At 49.7% G+C, this 24,054-nt stretch overlaps 2 protein-coding genes across 3 annotated transcripts; one reads left to right on the forward strand and one right to left on the reverse strand.

The window, feature by feature from the left end:
- Positions 1-1,694: 1,694 nt before the first annotated feature.
- On the reverse strand, positions 1,695-13,690 carry SMIM33 (small integral membrane protein 33). Of its 2 annotated transcripts, none has more exons than XM_030504186.1 (2): positions 13,519-13,690; positions 1,695-2,215 (listed from the first exon to the last, which is right to left on the reverse strand). In XM_030504186.1, exon 2 carries the CDS (start codon positions 2,197-2,199, stop codon positions 1,792-1,794), a length of 408 nt encoding a protein of 135 aa, XP_030360046.1. In that variant the 5' UTR covers positions 2,200-2,215; positions 13,519-13,690; the 3' UTR covers positions 1,695-1,791. The 2 variants fall into 2 exon arrangements, 1 of the variants encoding a protein (XP_030360046.1); XR_003994128.1 differs by lacking the exon at positions 1,695-2,215 and adding an exon at positions 4,499-5,636.
- Positions 4,929-22,557, forward strand: ECSCR (endothelial cell surface expressed chemotaxis and apoptosis regulator). Its single transcript, XM_030504184.1, is given in 12 exon segments — positions 4,929-4,961; positions 4,964-5,033; positions 12,832-12,873; positions 13,457-13,507; positions 14,711-14,824; positions 15,330-15,377; positions 17,255-17,329; positions 17,925-18,023; positions 19,244-19,342; positions 19,939-19,975; positions 21,293-21,392; positions 21,937-22,557. Coding segments are annotated over 12 exon segments (777 nt in total). The 3' UTR covers positions 21,946-22,557.
- The last annotated feature ends 1,497 nt before the right edge of the window (positions 22,558-24,054 follow it).

Genomic DNA, 24,054 nt, shown 5'->3' on the forward strand with positions numbered 1-24,054 from the left:
CAGTGCCTAAAGGGGCTCCAGGAAACCTGGAGAGGGGCTTTGGACAAGGGTCTGTAGGGACAGGACAAGGGGAATGGCTTTAACCTGCCAGAGGGGAGACTGAGACGAGCTCTTAGGCAGAAGCTCTTCCCTGTGAGGGTGCTGAGGCGCTGGCACAGACTTTTCCCAGAGAAGCTGTGGCTGCCCCATCCCTGGCAGTGTTCAAGGCCAGGTTGGACACAGGGGCTTGGAGCAACCTGCTCTAGTGGAAGGTGTCCCTGCCCGTGGCAGGGAGCTGGAACTGGATGAGCTTTAAGGTCCCTTCCAACAAAAACCAGGCTGGGATTCTGTGGACCTACAGGTGTCATTTAGAGATGTCCCTGGAAGGTGTTCAGCTCTTCAGGTGGTGCTTGCTTATCAGGGAGGCATACATTAAAAAATAAGCCCTGTGTTGACATGCAGAGGGAGGCGGGACACTGTGATTTCCAATGGAAATGACACACCTTATTTCCCCTAACACAGGCGGGGAAAGCTGATGATGCACTGTCACCTCTGGGAAACAAAAGGGAAAAAATCAAAACAGAAAACAATCCCCCAGAATTAATATAAATTATGTTTATTGTAAACACCAGAATTTTCCAGCAAGTCCAGCTACTACTTGGCTTTAAAGTATGTGAGAGGAAGGAGGCTGGAGCAGCTGCTGTGTCAGAAATACCTCCAGTTTTTGGAGGAACAGGTAAATGACCTCGTTTCTTGCCCAGCAGTGCACAGAGAGATCTGCGCCAGGGATGCAACTTATGACAACATGGATCTGGCTTTTCTGGCCATGCCAGCCCCACCATCGTTCCCTCCTCAGCTGGGATGTGCCCTGCTGCTTCCAACACTGAATCCGGTCCCCAGGTCCCTGAACAAAGCTTCCCTTGGCACAGGGACAGCACACAGTGAAGGGGACAATGAAGATGACCACAGTGAAGATTAGCTAAGGCCTCCCCACCCCTGCCATTGTGCACAGAGATGCTGCAGGCTCTGCCCAGAGATGCACGTGTTCCTCCACCAGTGCCAACCCCTCCAGATGTTCAGCCAGCTGCAAGGGATGGCTGATGCGCTGTCACCTCCTCTCTTGCCTCTCTGGTGTCTCCTCTTCTCTCACCCACCTCCATGGGGGACCAGACACATTGTCCTCTGCTGCTGGCTCCACTGTGGAGACACCATCACGGGTTCAGGAGCTGCCTCCTCTGTCATGAGGGGCTGAGCCAGTTGCTGGGGCTGGCAGAAGAGAGGACAGAGTTTCACCCCTCTGACAGAGGGAAAGGGGCTGTGGCAGGGAGAAAAAGAGGGGCTGGAGGCTTTCCTATGCCATAGAAATGGCATAACGAGGACACTGTGCATGTGGAAACATCTTTAAGCTGGAAAACAATCCCAAGCTGATGTAACTTCCAGCTCCTGCCAAGGGGATGAGCACAGGCCCAGAGCTCCCCAGCCGGGACAAGGACCAAGACAGCTCTCCTGGCCACTCCCAGGCAGCGTGGGACAGGTAAAACCAGGGCAAGAAAAACCAGAAGAGATGTTAATGCTGTCCCATGTGGGCTAACCCAGCCCCAGAGCCTGGGCTGGGGACCCAGGTCCTGCCTGGAGGCAGCAGCACCTGCCGGGCTGGACTTGTGGGGGCTGATGATGGGTCACCACAGTGACACTCAACCTTGTGGACACAGTCCTGGGGAGCAGGAACCGGTGGGTCTCAGGCTAAGATAACATCGCAGTCACTGTTCATCCAGAGCGACATGGTCCCTCCAGTCCTGCCCAGGTGGCCCATCACAGGTACGTGATCTCGATGACATTGGGCTCAGCGCTCCCGCAGGTAAGGTGGTGCTTGCAGGAGCACTGGCAGCCTTCAGCAGCCAGGTCCCACTGGCAGGTCTGGGCAGGTAGCTTCTTCTGGGAGCCCAGCTTCCTCCAGTCCGTGAGGTGCACGCCGCCGTCCATGTCCTGCGGCATGGGCTCGTGGTACAGGGTGATCTGCACAGTGCGGAGGTGGGGGCCGTAGTGCACCACGATGATGATGAAGACGGCCAAGAGGACGAAGATGAGGACGATCACCGAGATCATGGGCAGGGCGTCGGATTTCTTCGTCACGCTCCTGACGACGGTGATGGGGGTGAAGGCGGCCGCGTCCTGGGGCTCAGGCTGCCTCAGCTGGCTGCCGGGAGCGGAGGTGTTCATGGCTGAGCAGGCTGATCTGGGGCAGGGAAACAGGGTGGAAACGGGGTGAGCATCGAGCAGAGGCCAGCCGGTGCCCTGATGTCCTGCCCTCGAGCCGGCAGCTCCTGCCTGCACTCACAGCTGCCGGGGAATGGGGTGATGCTGTAAGTGCTTGTGGGATGGGAGCAGTTTATCTGGGCTTGTAGGATGCTGCCCTGGACACGTTGAGCTGGGGGTTGTGCTCTGCATCCCCTCATCCTGGACACCTTCAGTGGGGGCTCTTCCTTCTCCACAACCTCACGGAATCACAGAATCAGCTCGGTTGGAAAAGACCTTTAAGATCATCAAGTCCAACCATTGCCCCAGCACTGCCAACTCCACCACTACCCCATGTCACTAAGGGCCTCACCTACACTGTTTTTCACCCTCCACTCTTTGCCCCCAGCCCCATGATGCTAATCCAAATCCAACCCTCACAGGGACCTAACCCCACCAAAACACAAGGCATCCCCAGCCACAGAATCCCATGGGAGTCAGCACGGGTAGGAGGGAAAGGAGGGAGGGAGAGCCCTCCCCAGCCCCGCGGTGGTACCTTGGCGTCCCTGCTGCTCGGGAATCATCATCTCCAGCGGGAAGCTGACGGCAGCAGAGCCTCCGGGACGGTTCTGGGTTAGGTACAAGCAGACTCACCTCGGAAGCTGCCACGTCATGCCTCGGCCCCACACCCCCCGGGTGTCCCCGGTGCAGAGGAGGAAGCAGCTCATCCCGCGGGTGCTCCGTGTCACCCTGTCACCCAGCCCGGTGCCACATCAGCGCCGCGCCCCCTCCCACGGTGCGCACCTATGGCCGGGAAAACCCCTCCTCTCCCTGCTCCGAGACAAGGTCCCTTTTGTGTGGGCAGAAAGGCCCGGCCGCCGCAGGAAACCTCCCTCCTTCCATGTGTGAAATGCGGTGTGGGTTAGAACCCACAGCACCTTCCTGCACGTGAGCTCAGCACAGCCCCATGGAGTGCATTCACAGAGCACTGCAGGCTGGAAGGACCCTCGCACCAACGAATGGGGCAGCGCCAGGGTTGATTCTCTCTGCCGGGGGGTCCCACTGCTGCTGAAGGACCATTCCAGCAGTGGGGTGAGCCCATGGTGCAGCTCTGGATGCTGGGACCTGCTCAGGGTCACGGGCAGGAGCCAGTGCCAGGGCAGTGCTCACATATCTGTCCATGCACATGAGCTTGCAGGGATGCCCTTGAGCCTGGCAGCATTTATCCTTGCACCCAGGCAGGTACCATCCTGCTGGTCCAGGGATGCTGTGCCTGGTCCAGGCCCTCTGCCACTTGAGGTGACCCTGAGCACATCTCAGAGCAGAAAAGCTGGATCCTCGGGGCTTTCAGCCATTACAAAACATGTCTCCCCATCTTTCCATCCCCAAACAACACTGCTCTTACCTGGAGGCTCTCAGCAGACAAGCCGGGGTGAATATATGGGCTTTGTCTTCCCTGCCCATGGGGAGGATGGGGTGGGAAATGCCTCTTCCCCCATCCAGACGGGCACCCAGAAGAGATTTGCCCACACGTTAGAGCTTCTGGGAATTTGCACTCATTTCAGGATTCAGTAAAACCTTAATCTACGGCATAATCTCTGAGCATCACATCTGTGCCAGGGAGAGGAAAAACGATGGGGGAGGCTGCTGATAGAGGTTTTGTAAAGGCAAACCTGCTGTGGGATGCTGCCTTCTTTTGGCCTGATGGTTTGCTTGGGGATTTGGAGGTGCTTGAGGAGACCCACTGAAAAACAAGGAGCTGCACAACACATGGCAGATCTCTCCCTTCATTCCTGCTGCCTTCTCCCGGCCATGGAAAGCAAGGACATTGCCCCCAGCATAAATCAATCCCCTGATGCACTGCATGCAGTAGAGGAGCAGCTCCATTGCCCTCCGCTGAGGCTCTGCAGCTTTCCAGGGGCTGGACCAGCCCCTCAAGCCAGGAGACACAATGCTGTGGATTTGCATCCTGAACACCCACACAGGCCCTCTGAGACAGGCGGACACAGGAGCCTTTCCCACATGGGGACACCAACACCCTTCTCCTCCCCGCAGACACCCATTTACATCCAACCTGGGACAACTCGTTACCCTTGAAGTTCAACCTATGCCAGCACAGGACAAACAGACAGGACGTGCACAGATTAAGTGCATTGCAGGGTTGGGGACAAGAAATCACATGCCGAGAACCCCTTTAAGCTGGATGGGGGGCAGAACCGGCCCAGTTTCCCAGATCCTCCTCTTGACAAGGAACTGGGGTTAGGATAAGCCAAAGCCTGCTGTGTGCTGCATGTCCTGCAGGAAGGATGCTGCTGCTACCTGAAAAACAGCATCCCAGAGCCAGCGTCCCAAACCCAGCACATCCTGGTGCCCAGACTCACTGGAGCTGCACAGGGAGGTGCAGGGCATGGAGCAGCAAACAAAGCAACTCCCAAAAACCCCAAGCACCGTAAAGCAGCTGCCGAGGCCCAAGCCAGGCCAGGCTCACTGTGCCACTGCTCTCCCCCGCTACAAGAGCTGAATCCCCCCACCAACTGATGGCGAGGTTTCCTTTGCATCGGCAAGCGATGTCTCACATCCTCTCCGACCATAATGGGCTAAAAAACACAGTTCCCCTGTGGATTCAGCCCGTTTCCTTCTATTCTTTAACAGGAAGCTCTGTGAGAGTCAGCCCAGGCAGGCAAATCGCTCCTCACCCTCTTGTCCCTCCCGGGATGGACAGAGCCTCAGCAGGGCTGCACAGCCACAAGCCACCGAGAAGATGCTGGCTCCATCCATCCATCCGCTCCTCTGGCTGTTCGGCTGTGTGCTGTTCCGAGGTGAGGTGCTCCTCAGGGGCTGCATGGGTGGGTTTGGGGTGCTCGGCTTCATGGGGGCACCAAAGGGAAGCGGTGAGAGGTTTGAACGTGTAGTAGCTGCTATGGGAAAGCTCAGCCTTTAGATTCAGGGGTGGCAGGGGTCAGGTTGATGGGAAAAGTGTGGCTGTAGCAGGTTTACAGGGTTATTTGGCAGCAATAAAATGAAATAACTTGTTCCCTGGTTAACAAAAGGAGTGTTTCTGCTGAGTTTTGTGATGCTGAGGCATTTTGTAGTAAGCGACTTTACCCTTATTTGACAAAAGTTAGAACATTTAAATGTACAAGATATTGTTTTCTTCAAAAATCTCTTTTTCCTTGACCCATTTTAACTTTTCCTCTCATCAATATAAATACACAGACCACGAGCAGGACTCACACAGAACATGCCTCATCCTTATTGTAATAATCCTGCTCCTTTGTGGTAACTGTGCTTTAACTTCTCTTTCCCACGTGAGTCGTGGTGTGGGATGACGGAACCGGTTTCCTGCTCTGAAGGGTGACAGGTTGTTTTTTCCTGCATCATCAGGCACCTCTTGCTTTGCTGACAGCTGTCGTAGCTGGGAGCTGAAACACATTCAAAGGAATAGAGGCTGCAACAGCATCATTGATTCTAATAGACAAGCACTTAACAAATAATGTGTCTGCAATCCAAAGTTTTTATCATTAAACCACACAAGTTGGCTATGGATTACAGCTGCTGTGCTGGTAATAATGGGAGTTTTAAAAGACAGAGAATGTAGAAACCAATTCAGTTGGTTTCAGTCAGTAGCTGTGTAATTCTGAGGGGTAACAGCACATGGATTGGAAAATTCCTCTCTTCATTAGAGGGCAATACTGCTGGCTTCAGCAGAGGGGTGAACTGTGCCTGGTATCAGACAAAGGGCTTTGAGGCCCCTTGGCCATACTGTGGCACTCCTTAATGCCTGCCCTGAATGCTATTTTGCCTCTTGAAGTTAATTGGGATGGTTGGCGTGGGGCAGGAATGCCCAGAGGTGGTCAGGCACCTTCTCTGCATTAGGCTGAGATCCAGCCCCCTGCCCAGTGCAGGACCCTGGCTGCTGCAGCACCAGGTGGAAGAGATGCCACCATCCAACCTGAGGGCATCACTTTGTCCTCTGCATTCTGCCTAAACTCCTGGGCCAGAGGCTGTTCTCACCAAGTGTGTGCCTGGCAGCCAGCGCTGGACCCCAGCAGCATCCTACAGATGATAACAACACAGTCCTGGTGCTCACTGAGCATCCATTGATGCTGCAGTTGCACCTCTCTGGCTTCAATCACCACCATCCTTCCCCCTCATCACATATGCTGTCTCACTTGGGTTTTTGCATTGATCCAACAGTTCTGCAATGGCTTTTTTAACTGTATTTGTAACTTTATATGAAAGGCACTAAGGGGGTGTAGTAGTTGGGGGGGAAAGCTGCTGCACAAGGCAAGGCTTAGCAAACAGGGCAGTGGTAGGGCCAGTGATGCTACTGGATCCCCGACACATGGGCAGCTGGAGAAGGGAATGAGGGACCTCAGAAGGAGGACACCCCAAGGAGACTGCAGGAAGAGACAGGATTTACTTTGGCTGGAAACTAATACCTGCCTGTTCCCACACAGACCTTTTGTTGTTTGGGGTTTTTTCCCTTAACTTTGTTCAAGTTCATTAATTTATTAATGAATTTATTAGCACTTAATTTCAATTTCTAAGCTCTCACAGAACCAAAGGGAGGTTCAAATACTGTTGCCATGAAATTGCCCAAGTGGGAAGGTTTGGAACATTCCCAACCTGGTTTTCCTCCCCCATAAACACTTAACAGTAATTTTGTCCAAACAAACCTCTTCCCATGAATCGTTTCTATTACAATGGGCAGGCATTTTCCAGACAAAAGAATTCCACTGAAAAATTCCTTGTGCAAGCTCATGAGAATCCAGCAGGGTTTTCCAACTGCTCTCCTTACCTGCGCCACAGCCAGTGAATGGATAATGCCATGAGAAGCACAGTGTATCAAAACCACATATATATTCCAATATATATATTTGATCTAATCAAAAAGGGGTGCAGCTAGAGGACAGACCTTCAGCTCCCAGAAGAGCTTCCAGATAAGAGTACTCACATCCTTTAATCAGGGAATCAAGTGCATCCTGAAGCTGATTCCTTGGCCAAAGGAGAGGCCAACGCAACCCTGACGTGCTGAACAAGGAAGGGAAAGCAGGAGGTGGTTAGGAGAAATGTTTGTTCACAAAACAAACTGCTCCCTTCTAGTAACACAAAACCCTGCAGATGACTCTGCAAATCTGACTGAAGGGGCCGGGGATGGTTTCCAGGAATTATATCCCATTTACAATATGTGAGTCAACACCAGGTGTCCTTGGAGGGGATGGTGCTGGTAACCCAATGCCAGGAATGCCAGGAACTACTGGGAAAACCAAGGTGTGGGCTTAAGCCCAAGACTGGAAAAGAGATCTGTATCCCGTGCAGCACCTCAGCTAGGTGGTCTCACTACTTCACTTCCCAGAGTAGCCCACTCAGCACGATCCAACCACCACCACAAGGAGGAACCCTCCTTTGGAGTTTCTCCTAGATTTATGGGCTTTGGGGGGCTGGTTTTGCCTTTCAACTGAATCACCCCAGCACAGCAGAAAGGAGCAAAGTCCCCTCCAGCGCCTCTGGCTGAGGTGGTGTTGGAGATACGAAAGGTTCCAGGAGACTTTGCCCCTAATGCTGGTAGCTCATGAAAGTTGCTACAAACCTGAAAACCCCACGATGCGGTTCAATGGCACTGCCTTGCTAGCAGGTGGATGTCACAGGTTAGGGAGAACCTTCTTACCCATTGCTGGTAAGAAACCACTGCCTTGGGCACCAGTACCTGAGATTGAGGGTTTGCTGGTCTGGGGCACAGGGGTGGGAGAGGGCCACAGAGCTGCTGCGAGGGCTGGAGCAGCTCTGCTCTGGAGCCAGGCCGAGAGAGCTGGGCTGGGGCAGCCTGGAGAAGAGAAGGCTCCTTAAGGGGAGACATTAGAGCAACTCCCAGTGCTTTCACTGGCACAGGGTGCCCAGAGAAGCTGTGGCTGCCCCATCCCTGGCATTGTTCAAGGCCAGGTTGGACACAGGGGCTTGGAGCAACCTGCTCTAGTGGAAGGTGTCCCTGCCCGAGGCAGGGGGTTGGAACTGGGTGAGCTTTAAGGTCCCTTCACACCCAAACCATTCTAGGATTCTATGGAGTGATTTCCCCCTCCAAAACCCCATACCCAGTGTCAAACCCAAGGAGCAGCATAGGCAGAAGGGCAGGACCCACATCACCAGCACTACAAAGAGCAGCAGCAAACCCAGAGCTCTAAAACAAGCAGGTCACAGAGGAAACTGGAACCATTAAGTAGCTGGGAGGGTGCAGCAGCCCAACAGAGCCAGTGTTCACTCTCCAAACACCATGGAGCAGTGATGGTGTAGCCAGGAGAAAAACCATGCTGCTTTGCTCTTCCATAAGCAACCACTTTTCATGGCGAAACCAGACCTCACCACACACAATATGGTGGCAGAGCCCACTCCATGCACGCAGTTCCCCACGTTGTTTCTCTCCTGGCTTGTTTTCTACGTTCAAGTGGTTTTTAATTGACTTCCTCTAAGACCTGCTCCAGCACAGCTCACCAGAGGAGAACACAGAATGTGATGCTCCCAGAGGATGCCCAGGCCTGGGCGCTGCCCTTAAGGAAGAACACAGGAAGGCTGAGATTGATTTTAATTGCTGATGAGATCCGGATTTCATTCCTGGCTCTCTAAACTTTCCGTAACGCTTTGGCCAAGTCATTACAATTCAGAACCACTTGGCAGCAAGCTGCCAACACCCCCATGTTACTTGGGAATTAGACTCTTAAATACCTCTGCGGATCTGGGACCTGACTGCAGCTGTCGGTTATCCAGCCTGCATTACAACACTTTTCCTCTCTCCCTCACAATTCCCACCTTATCTGCTGCATGACCCTGAAGGCAGAGGCAGCTTTTTTAGGCACTTCATAAAATGGGACGTAGGCTTTTGCAGAGCTCTCCGCTTGTCAGGTTTCCTAAGACAGCGTTCTTTTTTCCATGTGAAAGTCCTAAGAATTGGGTGTTGCTGCTCTCTGCTGCTTCCACAGCTGCTGTGTTTCACCCAAGAAACAGCTCTGCTTGTGTTAAGAGGTTGGTGTGTTTCTGTCATGGGTCATTTGACAGAAGTGAGTTGAAAAGTCTAATTTTAGGTTGCTGGGTCTCTGTTCCGAAAGCGTGTGTTCATGTAACCTGCAAGCAGAGGTTGGTACAGGAAGGCATCTGCAGGTCCCTGCCATGCAATGTAGAACATCACCACAGCTCCCCCCAGCACTGCCAGGGAACACTAGAGCAATACAAGTCCAGGGTTACACACCATTGAGGCGGATGGTTCCTGTCCATCACCAGTTCTGAGAGGACAGGACCAGTCCCAGGTCCTGCATCTTCATACTCCTCCCAGAGATTCCCCTGCTGTGGCTCCATCCCTCTATGAGCACAGACTGGACAGCACAAGCCCTCCTGAAGCTGGACCCAAACCTGCTGAAGCATTCCCAAGAGCTGGCCCGGGTCTCTGTTACAGCAGTGCTGCTATACAGAGGCTCTGACAGAGTTTGGGGCTTTTAAATGTCAGTGCCTCTCTTTGGTCTGCCTCTTAAAGCGTGGAGAAACCATGCTTTAAATGTCTATGATTGCCAAAAATAACACCAAAGCAGAACTACCTAAAATTCACCTTTCTGTTGGTTTACATCAATCTCTTTTTGTGCTGAGGAGCCAGTGGGGTGAGCTCTGGGAACATCACTGTGAGAGAAGGCCCCATGGAAAGACCTCTCTGCTCTAACACTCACATCTGATTTCACAGAACTACTGCATGTAACAGAAATCCAACATTCCCCTGCTCATCCTCTGGAAAAATTAACCCAAAAGCAGCTAGCACCGAGTTGGAGCTGAAATGCACCTGCAGCTCCGACGCGCTCCTCTGCAGCCCTGTGGGTAATCAGGAGCTTCCCATTCCAGCAAGAGCAGAAAGCTGTGCTTCCCATCATAAATCCCTCTGCAAACTCCCCGTCTCCACCTAGAACTGCACAACCCAGCTATAAATCACTTGCACCCAAACAAGCAACAAATATCTTGGCGGTGCTTACACTCAGTGGCGAGTCCTTTGAATGGTTTTGATGTTTATTGCAATTCCAGCTGCGCTGGCTGCATCCCGGTTATTATTGTTAGCTGTTTATACAGCCAGGGCCCTCCGTGGATGGGAGCAGGGGCCGTGCTGGCAGCAGCACTGGGAGGAAATAGTTTCCAGCCCCATTTGCACGAGAGTCCCCAGGGGATGTCTGCAGGGAGCCACGACACGTGGCACGGTTTTGTTGGTACCCATCCTGCTGCCCAGCCCCACCACGTGGCTCGGGTCTCTTCCTGTTTGCACGTCTGTCCCGCTCCCATGTTATTCCACCAGGATGCTAAGCACCTTCCCCAAAAGAAAACACCTAATAGAACAGGGCTTTTGATTATTTGAGTTGGCAAGGAAGGCATAACAAACAGCAGTGGCCAGAAGTCAGAGCCAGACCTGCTCCACTTTGAAATAACAGTGGTTGTGATTAGAGAAGCCAAGGCCATTTATTCCCAAGTGCTAAAAGGGGATCTCTACAATTCCATCCCTTGGCCTCTTCACAGCAAAGCTCAAATGTGGAAGACAATGGTGAGCACCTACTTGGCCAGGTGAACTTCAGGGACTGACCACTTGTAAAAACCTACTTTTTAATGTTATTTACAATAAGGCCCAGGTTTAGTTTTGCAAATGGAGAACTCCAATGAGCCAGGGCTCTGGTGTGACCTGCAGTGAAGGGCTGAGCTGTGGAGGAAGAAAGCACTGAGTATGATCCTCTTCTTTTGCTCTAGCGCCAGGGAAGCTGGAGCTAGCCCACCGGATGCCCCACCAGGGATAGCCATACAGGCCAATGTCATGTCCCTTGCCCTCAGCTTCTTCCCATCCCTAGAGGCTCTGTTCAAGCTCTCAGATTTCTCCTCAACGGCACCAAAAATAGTAGAATAAGCAGCCAGCCCAGCACCTTTATTCCCTTTTCCTTTGACAAAGACTAAGTGTAGACAATAGCTCTTTCTTCAGCAATTTTGGATGATTTCATGTGCCATGCACACTAAAAAAAGCACCTGTGATAATTTCAAGAAGAAAATGTGTTACAAGCAGCTACTTCTCCTCATGGGAAAACAAGACAATGGCTTCTGCAAGAGAATTTAGGAGAAAGAGGAGCTGTTGGAGTTTGGCAGCTGCTAGAGGATATTGGCTCCCATGATGATCTCCGCACGTTATGTTTTGTGCTGAATGTATAGAGTATCTTATGGCATTTGGAAACCAGCATCCAGAAATTGTGTTTTAAAGCTATTTAAGAAGAGGAAGCCCAGTGACAAAGAGAAACCTTGGCAAACTCTCAGGATCAATGGAAACACGCCCAAGTCATCACACGCTCTCCAAGGAGGCAGCTGGGCACTGGGGAGGCAGCAGTGCCCCACAGCCTCCCAGGCAACAGGGATGCATCCCTCTCCCTCAAAAGAAGCTTCTCTACCTCTTTAAGGGCAGCAACTTGTGCCCAAAAGATCTTTTTCTCCATTATATTAGTTGATTCAGTAAGTGAGGTTACATCTACCCATAGACCTGTCTATGTTACTAGGGTGATGCTCATTTAACCTGCCCTTCAAACCCTGCAGAGAAGGATATCCTACAATTCTCCTACACAATCACTCCCAGCAACTCACTATCCTTACTTTAAGGCAGTTTCCTATTGCCCAGCCTTCCTTTTCCTTGCTGCAGTTAAAAGTCCTTGTTTTCTGGGCCTGTTCCAAATGGATTTAGAAAACAAATCAGTCCCTTCCTTTCTCTGTAATTAAAGATTTGATCACATCTTGTCTCTCATCAACTAAACTAGACAGTTCTGCCTGGCCAGTAAGCTAGAAGAGAAAAGCGTGGGAAAGATCTGAAAAGTCAGGTCTGGTTTTCACAGCCAAATCCTATCTGGAAAAAGACCACGTTTTATTATGTATTCACTGTGGTTTACACACTGCTTTGGTTCCTATTTGGCTGGGATCATCGTCATAAAGCCTCAGACAAAAAAACAATTACAGCTCCAATGCAGTTCCATGAGAAGAATGAGATCAATCAGGAGCTCACTACACCCAGACAGTCCCAAGGGGTGAGCTCTGAGCCAAGCCCTGATAACCCACATATGCTGGATGCTAAAGATCTCATCCCAGATACACACCACTGTCAGGGCAGCCAAATGAGCTCTTTCAGACACCTACAGCACAGGGACCTACCACAAAGTTCATCACCCACATTGGATCCTGGTAAGAAATGGGATGTTGCAGGTGGTGAGGCACAGGCACAGGCTGCCCAGAGGGATGCCCCATCCCTGGCTCAGGGGGAGCAAACAACCCCTCTGATTTACATGGCCTTGCATTTCCCCCGTAGCAGAGGACATCTCCCTGCAGGGTCCTGCTCCACCTGGGGAGGGGGCATTTATCCTGGCTGAATAAACTGCAGTCCTACTTTCCTCAGAACCTCACAGTTTTGCACTGTTTGCTACTACTTCTTTGCTAATGCTTTGAGGGAAATCGTGTATTTCAAAGTCAATCCTACAGAAGATGAGGAAAACCCAAATCACACAACCAGAAAGAACACCAATGCATTAGTGACAGTCACAGATTAGCTCTGCTAATACTCTTATTCTTTCATTGCAGGTACTACAGCCTCCACAGACTCCTCTGTCCACGCTGTAATAGGTACCTCCCGGGTTGTGACCTGCTTATTTGGATGTGCTATTTGGATGTGGATGCATATGCCCATGTGGGGATGCAAATAGAGAGTCCATAAATGGGAACTCGATTCAGAACTCCCACCCACTGAAGAACCTTCTCCTGGGACCCTGCATTGCCCACCTCTGCCTGCCCCACTTGTCATCATCCACCCCAGATCTCCAGGGACCACAGAGGCCACTGTGCCTAGAGGTTGACCTTGCCTGGCTCCCCTTTTTGCCTGGGAGAGCAATGCCGTGCTCTGGGAAGCCCAGTGAAAGCAGGGGGGTCCTGCCTCATCTCTGCTCCCTGATTCCCCCAGCTGTTTCCTAGCAGTTAGCACACTCTCCTCCATGGATCCTCAGAGCCAAGGTCCCTTTATCCACATGTCCCTATAGCCACACCAGTGACAAGCCCTGTCCTTCACATCTCTTGTTCCCATCACCCTTTCAACTCTCACTGTCTACGATGCCCCTTTCTGGCCCATCCTTCAGCCCTCCCCATGCAGATCCCGTCAACAAGGAGCACACGTAGGAGGAGTCACCCCCATGTCTCTCTGCTTGTGTTACAGGTCAATCCCAATCAACAACGCACAGCCCTGAAGTAAAGAACCATACGTCAGGTAACACTCACCTGGAGACCTCAGAATGTGGCTCAGGGGCATCCTGGCTTGTAACTGGTCTGACCTTCAGGCCAGCTGGGCCATCCAGCAATAAATGGGGTTGCAGCAGCAGGTTAGATGAGAACAGTGGCGGGGAAGAAGGAAATTTTGTGGCATAAGGGCTTCTGATCCAGCCATCTCAGCCGAGAGGGATCAAGGCACAGGTATGAGCAAGAACAGGGGAAAAAATTCACTGAATCGAATAGGAGAAGCAGAGTCAGTAGGTGAACACTGCCTTAGCTCTAATTCATAGAATCATCATAGAATTACAGAGTGGTTTGGGTTGAAGGGACCTTAAAGCTCCTCCAGTTCCAACCCCCTGCCACGGGCAGGGACACCTTCCACTAGAGCAGGTTGCTCCAAGCCCCTGTGTCCAACCTGGCCTTGAACACTGCCAGGGATGGGGCAGCCACAGCTTCTCTGGGCACCCTGTGCCAGCATCTCAACACCCTCACAGGGAAAACAAAACAAAAGCAAACAAGCAAAAACCCTGCCCCCCCAAAAAACCAACTCTTTAAACCATTTTTACTCTTTTCTCATTTTTATTGGAAAGCCAAGAGAAGTCTAGACAAGGAATTTCCCTATAAATTCCAAGCTGGTGATCCATTCTTCCTTGCAAAGGGCTTACTGAAAGCTTTTTTCCCCCTGTATCTTGCTCTGGATCATGTTCTTGCTTGGAGCTTCGAGTAGCAGGTTGAGGAAGATGACAGCTTCCAGAGCACTGCAAGAGCTGAATTATCTGTGCTTAAGAGACTCTCCATGAAACGAAACAGAGGAGGTAGCATTTCAGATAACAAGCAAGCAAATACATCAGTGCCAGGCAGCCAGATAAAGTGTCCAGTCATAAAAATACTTTCATCTTCAAAGCAGGAAAAAAGCAGTGGCAAAATGGAAACCTTCTCCATGCCTCCTGAGCTGCCAGCTCAGCATCTCTGTACACTAAAAAAGCAAAAGCTAATGCCAAGGTACAACAGCCCCCTTAGTCTGAGCAGGACCAAGGCTATTTCCTTGTCTATGCATGCCCATGCTTTCCCTAGAAGATTATCCATAGCTCCCAAGGAGCTTGAGGACTCCTTGCAATAGCCATGTCCCCCTCCAATCTGTTTCTGAGCAGAGCTTGTGGCGAGCAGAACCCTTTAAAATAACACTATGCTTCCTCCACAGAGCCTTCAGTAAAATCAACACCACCAACTGACTTGAATCTCACCTCTGTGGGTCCAACTACTACAGCCAAGTCCTCTTCTGTTGCTACAACACTGCTAACATCAACTGTGCAAGGTAAGCATGGAAAGCTCTCAATTTTGCTCAGGTAGGACCTGTTTGTGCATCCCTGTTTATCCAAGCAAAACTGGAGGCATCAGAAAGACTGGGCTAGTCCATGCCATGCTACTTGTTCAGTAGCAGCAATTTTGAATCTCTCAAGTCTTTGCTAAAAGAGCAGCTCACTCCAGCTCCCCAAAACCATGGGGGTGGACAAGAGGGTGACTTAGATGTGGCAGCTGCTCAGCAAACCTATATCAGAAGAGCCAGATCATTCTTTACCTGGTAATGGTTTGTGGAGGAGCTACAGGCACCCCAGCAGACCTCTCCCAAGCTCACCTCTCATGTACACTCTCCAAACTGACTGCACAGCTCGCTAGCTGGACATACTGACACTTGTTTGGAAGGGAAGCTTCATGCAAACCAAGCTTTTTTTACCCCATGGAAACCCTACAGCTTTCCACAGCACAATCAGTAGCAGCTTCAAGAGTTAATTCTCCTTTCCCATGTTTTCTTTACCCAGATGAAAAGTCTACTGGAAGCAGAAGCACGGCAGGTTCACCATCTCAAGGTACTTTGTCCTTTTACAAAATAACAGTAAGTTTAGATCATTTCATGGCAATTAGCTTACATGATTCACGTGGTGCAGGTTATCTGAGCATTAGTCTAGCTTGGGGTTGAGCCATCAGTAACACCCAAAATCATGTCTGGCATCCCTACAAGCAGTGATAAAACAGAGGACCAAGTGCACTTAACATCCTTCATCTGAAGAATGAACTTGAACAGTTGGAAGACTGATCTATGTTTAGGAAATGGGAGCCCCTTTAACACCCTTTAAAAAAAGAATAGTTTTGATTTTGACATTTTGCTTAACCCAACCTGAAAGCAAAAAAAGATAGAGCATTCATGAGAGCTTTCTCAGAATAAGGGCAGAATCCAAGGGAGGGGGAAGATTGGAATCTGCCAACTGAGCTGATTCCCCATTAAGGATTCAGCCTCAAAAACCTGCGGTGGTCAAGACAAAGCGCTCTGCCTTCCCAAGCACTCCCAGATCTTCTCCAACACAAGCAAGGTTAAAAACCCGTGGTCAGCTCTGCCTGCACAGATGTCCAAGCAGCATGCCTGTGCACAGCCAAGCCAAGAGCCCCTTGCATCAGAGCAGACTGCTATTAATTATAACCCTGCTTTACAACTGAGAAGCTCCATACATCTTTGACTATAGAGATGTTGCTGATGCTTCCAAAAGTGAGATCTCCTGTTGTGTGAGACCCACCATTTCCCAGGGACGGGGTATCCATGCCAGGCTCAGCAAACCACAGCTTCTGCCCATCACCCGTGGCTAGAAGAACAATTCCAGAGTGAAACACAGGGATTGATGAGTGGTGAGAAAATTGTACAGCAGCAGCCCCTGCTTCTCAGGGCTGTTGTGCTCCACGTGGTTTCTGAGCCAGTTAGATGTGTTACTGTATACCCTTTCCCCTTTACATAGCTCTTCCCCTTTTCCTTCTGATTTTTGGCAAAGTTGCATTCCAAAACAGTGAGGTTTTGTGCCAGCCAGGAACCCCAGGTCAGCTGCACACCCTGCGCCCAGTGCAGTGCCAGGAGCTGCCTCACACTTCTCCAGGCAGCACATACTTTTGGCCAATGCTCCTATTGAGAAATGGGGACAGGAAAGGAGGAAAGAAGATCTACTTGACCCACAGATGATCTTCTGAAACATTCAACTATCATCTTTAGTCTCCTGACAGGGCCTGTAGCTGTTGAATAAGGTCCATGCAGATAATCTGGCAGCTCCACACACATCCAGGAAGCAACAAGGACTTTTTTCTCTCTGTAGAAGTGAGACACACATTCTAGCTTTAAATTTGCTTGCAGAGGCATTGGAAGCAGCTGGCACAAACCAAACAGCTTCGTATAAGCCAGTTTATCCCACTGAGAACTGGAGTCCTTGCTCAAACCAACCTCTACGCTGCCACAGATGGTGCACCAACTCCAACTAGCTTCATTACTTCCAGATAACACAGGACAGCATATCCACTAATTCCAAGCCCAAGGGCAAGATGAACAGCCAACTCACACCCATCTTCTGCAGAATTTCTTCCCCAAAGTCTCCATGTTCATGAGCAATAGCAAATCTATAACCTTCCCAGTTCACTCTCCCAGTATTCTATTGCTCTCTCTGCCCCACAACTGCACCAGGGACCACAGAACCTGAGAGGTTTATACAAGGGTATTTGAATTTTGGTTCCCTCAGTTTCTATTTAGACATGGAAAATAGTACAAAGTATGTTTGGTGGGAAGGTTGTAGCCTGAGTATGAACTCCATGTATTCCCAGATATTGCCAGCATTACCATGAATCCATTCTCCTCTCCAGCATGCCCATTAATTCTGTTAGTTTTTAGGTGATGCTCAAGGACAAGACTCACATTCTGTGCTTCTCTATGCAGGTCAAGAGCCCACGAGAAGTGAGAGTACCACAACATCAGTAACTCAAGGTGCTTCCTCCACTCTCTCAGAGAGAGGTGATTACTCCTAGATATTTCATAGCCCTTTACATAGCCAACAGCAAGCCCATCATACTATGTTCAGGGCAGCATGGTGAACAGCCAGTGAGTACCTGAGGGATGCTCTCCATCCCATTTAGCCCTTGAAAAACCTGCAAAGCTCCACAGAAGCAGCATTTTAGGGCAACCTGTTGAGCCTGGGAACAGTGGTTGTGATTCACATCAGGAAAGGTGCCCTATGGCAAAAGGCTTTAACAGGAGGGAGATGGGACAAACTCTCCACACAAACACATGCTCAGGTTCCTGAAGGGCATAGGAACTAGATGACCTTTAAAGATGCCTTCCAACCAATACTATTCCACGATTCCTTACTGGGAACCCTGCAGAAAACCCTGTGGAGGTTCTCAGTTTGTCAACAAAAGGGGCCACACCAAGGCAACCTGATTTCCACCCAGGTCTTGGTCACTTTGCTGTTAACATGGATAGGGCTGGCCAGGATCCATCATTATTCTTTTCAAGCACGAGTTAGGTCCTCTAGCAGTGCTAGGAATCCTCTTCCCAGTCATGAAGACAGACTTCTACATAAAGCTACCTTTTTCCCCCTCTCTTGCAGGTACCTCAAATCCAGTCACCCCAACACCACCATCTTCTGGCTACCTGCCTGTGCCCACTCCAACAGATGATAAATCACCACTGACAGTGGCAGCTTTTGGTAAGGTCTTGTGCAACCTGGGCAGTGGAGAGGGGTCTCTTTCACCAGGCCACGCTGGTTTGGACACCCAGCTTCAAAGGTGCTTCCCTGGAGATGACTCCACGGTTATGCCTGATCCTGGAGCTTTCAGGGTGCAGCCCTCAACAAAGACTTTTACCAGCAGGCAATAAAGCACCTGCTCCCAGCCAGACCCAGTATACAAGGGGCAGACAACTTGAAAGTCCATCACAGCTACACCCGAGCTTGAGATCTTGCTCCCACCACTAGTGTTTGCCCCAGCTCCCTGTTAGGACAAGACTTGGGCACAAATCATCCCTTGGGTTCCCTGACAGGGTCTAGATTAAATACATTACCTGTCTAGAAGCTTAGATACTATTTTTACCCTGCATTCCCACCCTGCCTTCCTGCTTTCCCCTGTGTATCTGCACCCTGCTTGGCAGGAAGCAGCCAAGTCCTCCGCATCCTTCAGACTGTGGAAGGATGGAACAAGAGATGTCATATCTTAACCTGGCAATAGATTTGAAGATAGGCACAGGGTAGATTTAAGAGACCCATTCTGCCTTGGGCTATACTGTCCCCCTCCTCCATAAAGATGAGCAAAAAAGCCAATTAACTCATTTATATCATACTACAGGAAAAGAAGTGTTATTTCAGAAGGATTTTAATAGTCAAGTGTTGACTTCAGAAGTATCATTTGCTTATATCTTCCAAGGGAAGCCACAAGAGGTCCTGAAGCAGTCTTAACAGCACAAGACTCACATGCAAAGATAAGCTTGATTTATTGAGGCCTGACATCAGAATCAGATCTGGACGTGGCCATTAGTTTATGAGACAAATAACATTGTTCACAGTCTTTAGCTTGTCTCTCCCTGTTACATTACATATTTATCTGACTTTATACACCTTTAGGATAAGATTTACCAACTGCAGTAGGGATATATTGACTCCAGTCGATCCCCAGTGTAATCAGCTGCCTTCTGCCCTCCTGGCACTGCCCTACCAATTCAGTAATCAGAAGCCCTTTGAGGCTATAACACGAGAGGATAAAGCCATTTGCTCTAGTGACTATTTACTTCTCTATTAACTACCATTGCTCATTTTAGTAACAACATTGATTCCCTACCTGAGTTTTGGTGACAGTCAAAGCCTCTCTGCTACTCAGAAACCAACGACAGGCACGTTGTGATATCAATCACAGTCAGTTCTTTCTCCATCCCCAGGTGTCATCAGCTTCATTGTTATCCTGATAGTGGTTGTGATCATCCTGGTGAGTGTGGTCAGCCTGAGGTTCAAGTGCAACCGCTCAAAGGACTCAGAAGGTATTTCCCTGGGGTGATCTGTCTTTCCCTAATAACAAAAGCCATCAGTTTCCATGTGGATTTGGCAATTCCTAAAAGATGCTTTCAAAAAGCTTACGCAGTGAGGAGGTTTTGAAGCCAAACTGGAACATAGCTTCAGCAGTTAGGAATGTGGTGTGACCACCTCTTTCGAGTCCCAGCCCAACCCAATCCGCACAAGGGAACAGTCTGAAGTTTGCTGCAGTTAAACGTGCAGATTTCCAGAGGTGGGCAGCTCTTCCAGCCAAACTCATAGAGTTTGACTCTGCTTTTCCCTAGAAATTCCATTTCTCACTAAGCAGTGCCCACTAGAGGGCAAGGCTGCTCCACAGCAAGGCCGATAACTGCCAAAGACCGAAGGGTACTCGACAGGCTGCAAGACTTTCAGTCCTGCCTGTATGTCACATTAGTTGAATTCTCTCTAACCAACTCTCAAGCATCCCCCATAGTGTCTCTAATCTCATCTGGATTTCATTTATAACCCTGTACAATGCGATTCTGAGCATAACTGACTTATTTTATTGCTTAGCTGTGATGTTTTCTCACCTGTACATCACCAACCATTTTTCTCTCTCCAGACAAACAGAAACCAGGAACCTCCATGGTATCGGAGAGGTAAGGCTGCTCACACTATTCACATCCTATTGAAAGCGCCTATTTTATTCTAGAACTAATTTTAGCACAGAAAAGTGTCTGCTTTGGTTATTTCAGGTGGAAAGAAGCATTTCAAGACATCTTTGAGACAGGTAAAAAAACCCTAAATCAGCTTTGATAGCACCTCATCCTCTGCCTGGTGGAATCCAAGGTAGAAGTTAAAGATTTAGGGGCCTCATTTCAAAGCTGCACCATTATCTGTGAAGACTCATCACCTTCCAAAAGCAGTTTGCTTGTCTGTCTTTGCCTAGATACAGACTTACAGTCTAAAGTTGGGTTTCTGGATCTAAAAGCAGCCTCAGCGAGATGAAATCAGGTCCCCAAAAATATCTTCCAAGACACCTATTACTGTCATCTAGCAAGTGCAGGATAAGGGGCCCCCAATCCAGAGACCTTTGGAAGAGAAGTATCAAGTGGAGGACGGTCCATCTGAACCCCATGGTCCATCCCTGCTACCAAAGAAGAGGCTGCTCGTGGGAAAGGAGCAGGGAACAAGAGCTGGAAGGGATTAAAACATGTTGCTCCTACTTTTCCATTTGACAGTTTCCCAACAACGTAATAAACCCTGCTTTGGGAAGAGGCAAGGGACACAGGGAGCAAAGTCCTGAAGCATTTGGGTGCCAAATTTGCATCAACAGCTCCCAAGTACCCTTAATGATTGTGATCTACGTGATCTGAAGCCAGAGGTAGGATATATCAGAGGACTATGCTCCCAAGGGCACCCTGATCCCCAAAGTCATCCAGTCTTCACTGCACTAAACACATATCCCAGCCCTAAGGGTAGGGAAAAAGAAGAATTCCACCTTCCTAGCATTTGTAAAGAGAGATGCTGCAATCCATGAGCAGCAGATGTAAAAATACCCAGGGCTCCCCCTGAATGACAAATAAGGGTGTAGGACAGAGGGATTCAGTGATGTTTCCTTTCGTTCCACTTCTGGCAATGGCTGAGGCACTGACTACCAGATCCAAACGGCTGAACTGATTCTGCCTCCAAGCGGTGACACAGGTGACAATGGAGCTTTCTGCAGGGCAAGCCAGCACCACAACCAGATTTGCCTCAATGCACTGCTTGTTTCCCCGGAGATCTCCAAACCTGTGTTCAGATGGGGATAGGGAATGTGGCACTAAGGATGGGCCTGACTCAGGAGAGCAGCTTAAAGGCAAGGGCAAGTCAGCCCGGGTCCCATACACCAGGCCTGCTTGCCTCCAGCTGGGCATAAAGAAGCTTCCCCCCCCTCATTTTCCAGAGTGGTTAATGCTGCCTTCTCTTCTTCACAGCTGCTCAGCAGGCACAAGCCAGAAGGATAACAGCATCACCCTGATCTCCATGAAGAACATCAACATGAACAACAGTATGAGTTACCCACCGTCAGAAAAGGTTTCCCTTCTAAGCCTTGCTTTCTAAAGAGTTAGCTAAGGATTATTTCTCTTGCTAGACAAGAACATGCCGTAGAGGTATTCCTTTGTTCTCTTATTCCTTCAGAAAGATAATAAAAACCAGCTACCATCAAACTCCTAAAGATCCAAACTGGTTCCAGTGAGTTGGTGAAAAGTTTGGGTGCCCATTCCAGGTTTATTCAAGCTGCCTGAACTCAAGGCATAAAGTATACCTCACAGATACAGGTGCCATCCCCTAGAGCCAGCCACCAAAGGCAGAGGGATCTGCTGTTAAATGAAGAGGTAACTAAGCTAGCCTTTGGGAAATCAAGGTCTCACTCTCTAAGTCCAAGCTGACCCACTCCTCCCCCACAGGAGATGCTGAAGCACAGCCCCATCAGTACCCTCAGACTCATCCCACACAAGTCATTCACATCATTTTCAGTCATTTTAAAGCTGGGATTGAGTTTGAGAGAACAAACTGCTTAACTTCTTTTGCCAGCCCAAACAGGCTGCTGATGCACTGTGTTCTGTTCTTTTTGCAGGTGCTATGAAGCCAAGAGCCCCGAACTTGAAGCTGACACGACCAGTGGTGACTTTCTAGGTTCTTTTATTATGGGTTTTTTTTTTTTCCTTTGGGAAAGAGCAAGAGTGGACTTATATATAAATTATTATGTCCTTTCTGATCAATACATGTACAGTAGCATCCCACATAGCTTTCCCACCTGGGTCTAAGGGCTTTCTCCGGTTACAGCCACCATGCTCAGTGGTTGATATCTATTTTTTTATACGCCTTCAAAGACTCGGATTATTCCAGCAGCAAGAACCACCAAGGCATCATTTACTTTACTAATAAACCTCTGCCTTAGATTAATGGCCTTTGCAAGCCAGTCACAGGCTCCTTCATCAGTCCAGCCCCACACTGAGTCAAACCCCTGCACCAGAATAGCATGATCTGAAGCTGGAGGCCTAATGGGACTTAAATGACCAAGTGCTGGGTCAAATCCCAGCTCAAGCCCCTTATCCTCAGTGTCCTCATCATCCCCACAGCGGTGGGGATGACCATATCCACCTAACTCACAGGGTTGTTGTGAGACTATGTTAATCAATGTCTGTAAAGCATTTGGAGAGCCACGAATTAAAGGTGCTGCTGAAATGCAAACTGCCATCTGAAACACTTTATTATTAATAACTGAGCTGCAGGCAGGCAGATTGCTATCTTCCCACAGGTTCAACATGCTCAAAGAAGACTTAACAGTAAAGAACAAAGTCTCTGCATAGACAAGGTTTTATCTGAGTGTAAGAAGGAGTGGCTGCAAGCAAAATACTGAGCTACCTCAGCTCCCGAACTCTGGTACCCCATGTTTTTTGGGAGAGCTTCCATCTTCTGTACCATTGCCCTCACAGAGCTTCCTGCTAGAGTAGAAAAGCAGCATCCACCTTACCACAGCACCAAGAGCCACTAGTGCACCCCCAAATCACTGTGATCACAAGAACAGTCCTTTGTCACAGTGCAAGAGCCTGCATTTGGAGCCAGCTGATTCACAGCCCGAGCTGGCTCAGACCCAGCTGCCAGCCACTCACCACCTACAGCAAAATACTTATAAGCTGAGCAAGGGAGAACGATGGAAACATCAATACCCAACCTCCACATGGCCACAAGAGAAACGTGCTGGTGGGTATTTCTAGAGGTCTCAGCTGCCTTATTCGGCAGCGTAACATACTAAAGCACTAATTCTGCAACTACTTTTGCTTCTGCCCATCTTCACCATGAGTTCTGCTTGCAAGCTTCACCACCTACATAGTACCTCGTCTATCTGGCAGTGGCACACTGAGATACTGTCTTCTCATAGAATCCCAGAGTGGTTTAGGTTGGAAGGGACCTTAAAGCTCCTCCAGCTCCAGCCCCCTGCCACGGGCAGGGACACCTTCCACTAGAGCAGGTTGCTCCAAGCCCCTGTGTCCAACCTGGCCTTGAACACTGCCAGGGATGGGGCAGCCACAGCTTCTCTGGGCACCCTGTGCCAGCGCCTCAGCACCCTCACAGGGAAGAGCTTCTGCCTCAGAGCTCATCTCAATCTCCCCTCTGGCAGGTTAAAGCCATTCCCCTTGGCCTGTCCCTACAGGCCCTTGTAAAAAGTCAGTCTCCAGATTTCTTGAAATCTCCAGACTTCTAACATGAGCAGCAACATCCATCAACCCTGAAGGTAAACTGTGAAGTCATGGAAAAAAAGACCTAGTCAAGCACTCATAATAGGCATCACTGCACACACTCCCCTGCACAGCTCGATGAAACATCATAATTTAGCCTGATTTCATTTTATAGGATGGGTAAGAGATGTTCACTGGGACGTGCACTGCTAGAGGTAACTGTGCTTTGCAGCTGGCAATGAAGCGTTCAGCAAAATAAATGCAACATCTACACAACTCCTACCAGGATCCAACTCACTTTCTATTTTTAACACATGCACCAGATAATTTGATGAGCTATTTTTAAATAAATGAAGCTTTTCTGGTAAAATTCCTGCACAGTAAGATGGCATCACTCAGCCAGCCTCCACCAGACAGGTGAATGCGCTTAAAACCCAGATCCCGGGAGATTCCAGGTGCATCCACATAGCTCCGAACCAGAGACCTGTGACAGTGCATGGAACATCATGAGT

This window comes from Strigops habroptila, chromosome 12 (assembly GCF_004027225.2).
Source record: "Strigops habroptila isolate Jane chromosome 12, bStrHab1.2.pri, whole genome shotgun sequence".
Classification (NCBI taxonomy): domain Eukaryota; kingdom Metazoa; phylum Chordata; class Aves; order Psittaciformes; family Psittacidae; genus Strigops; species Strigops habroptila.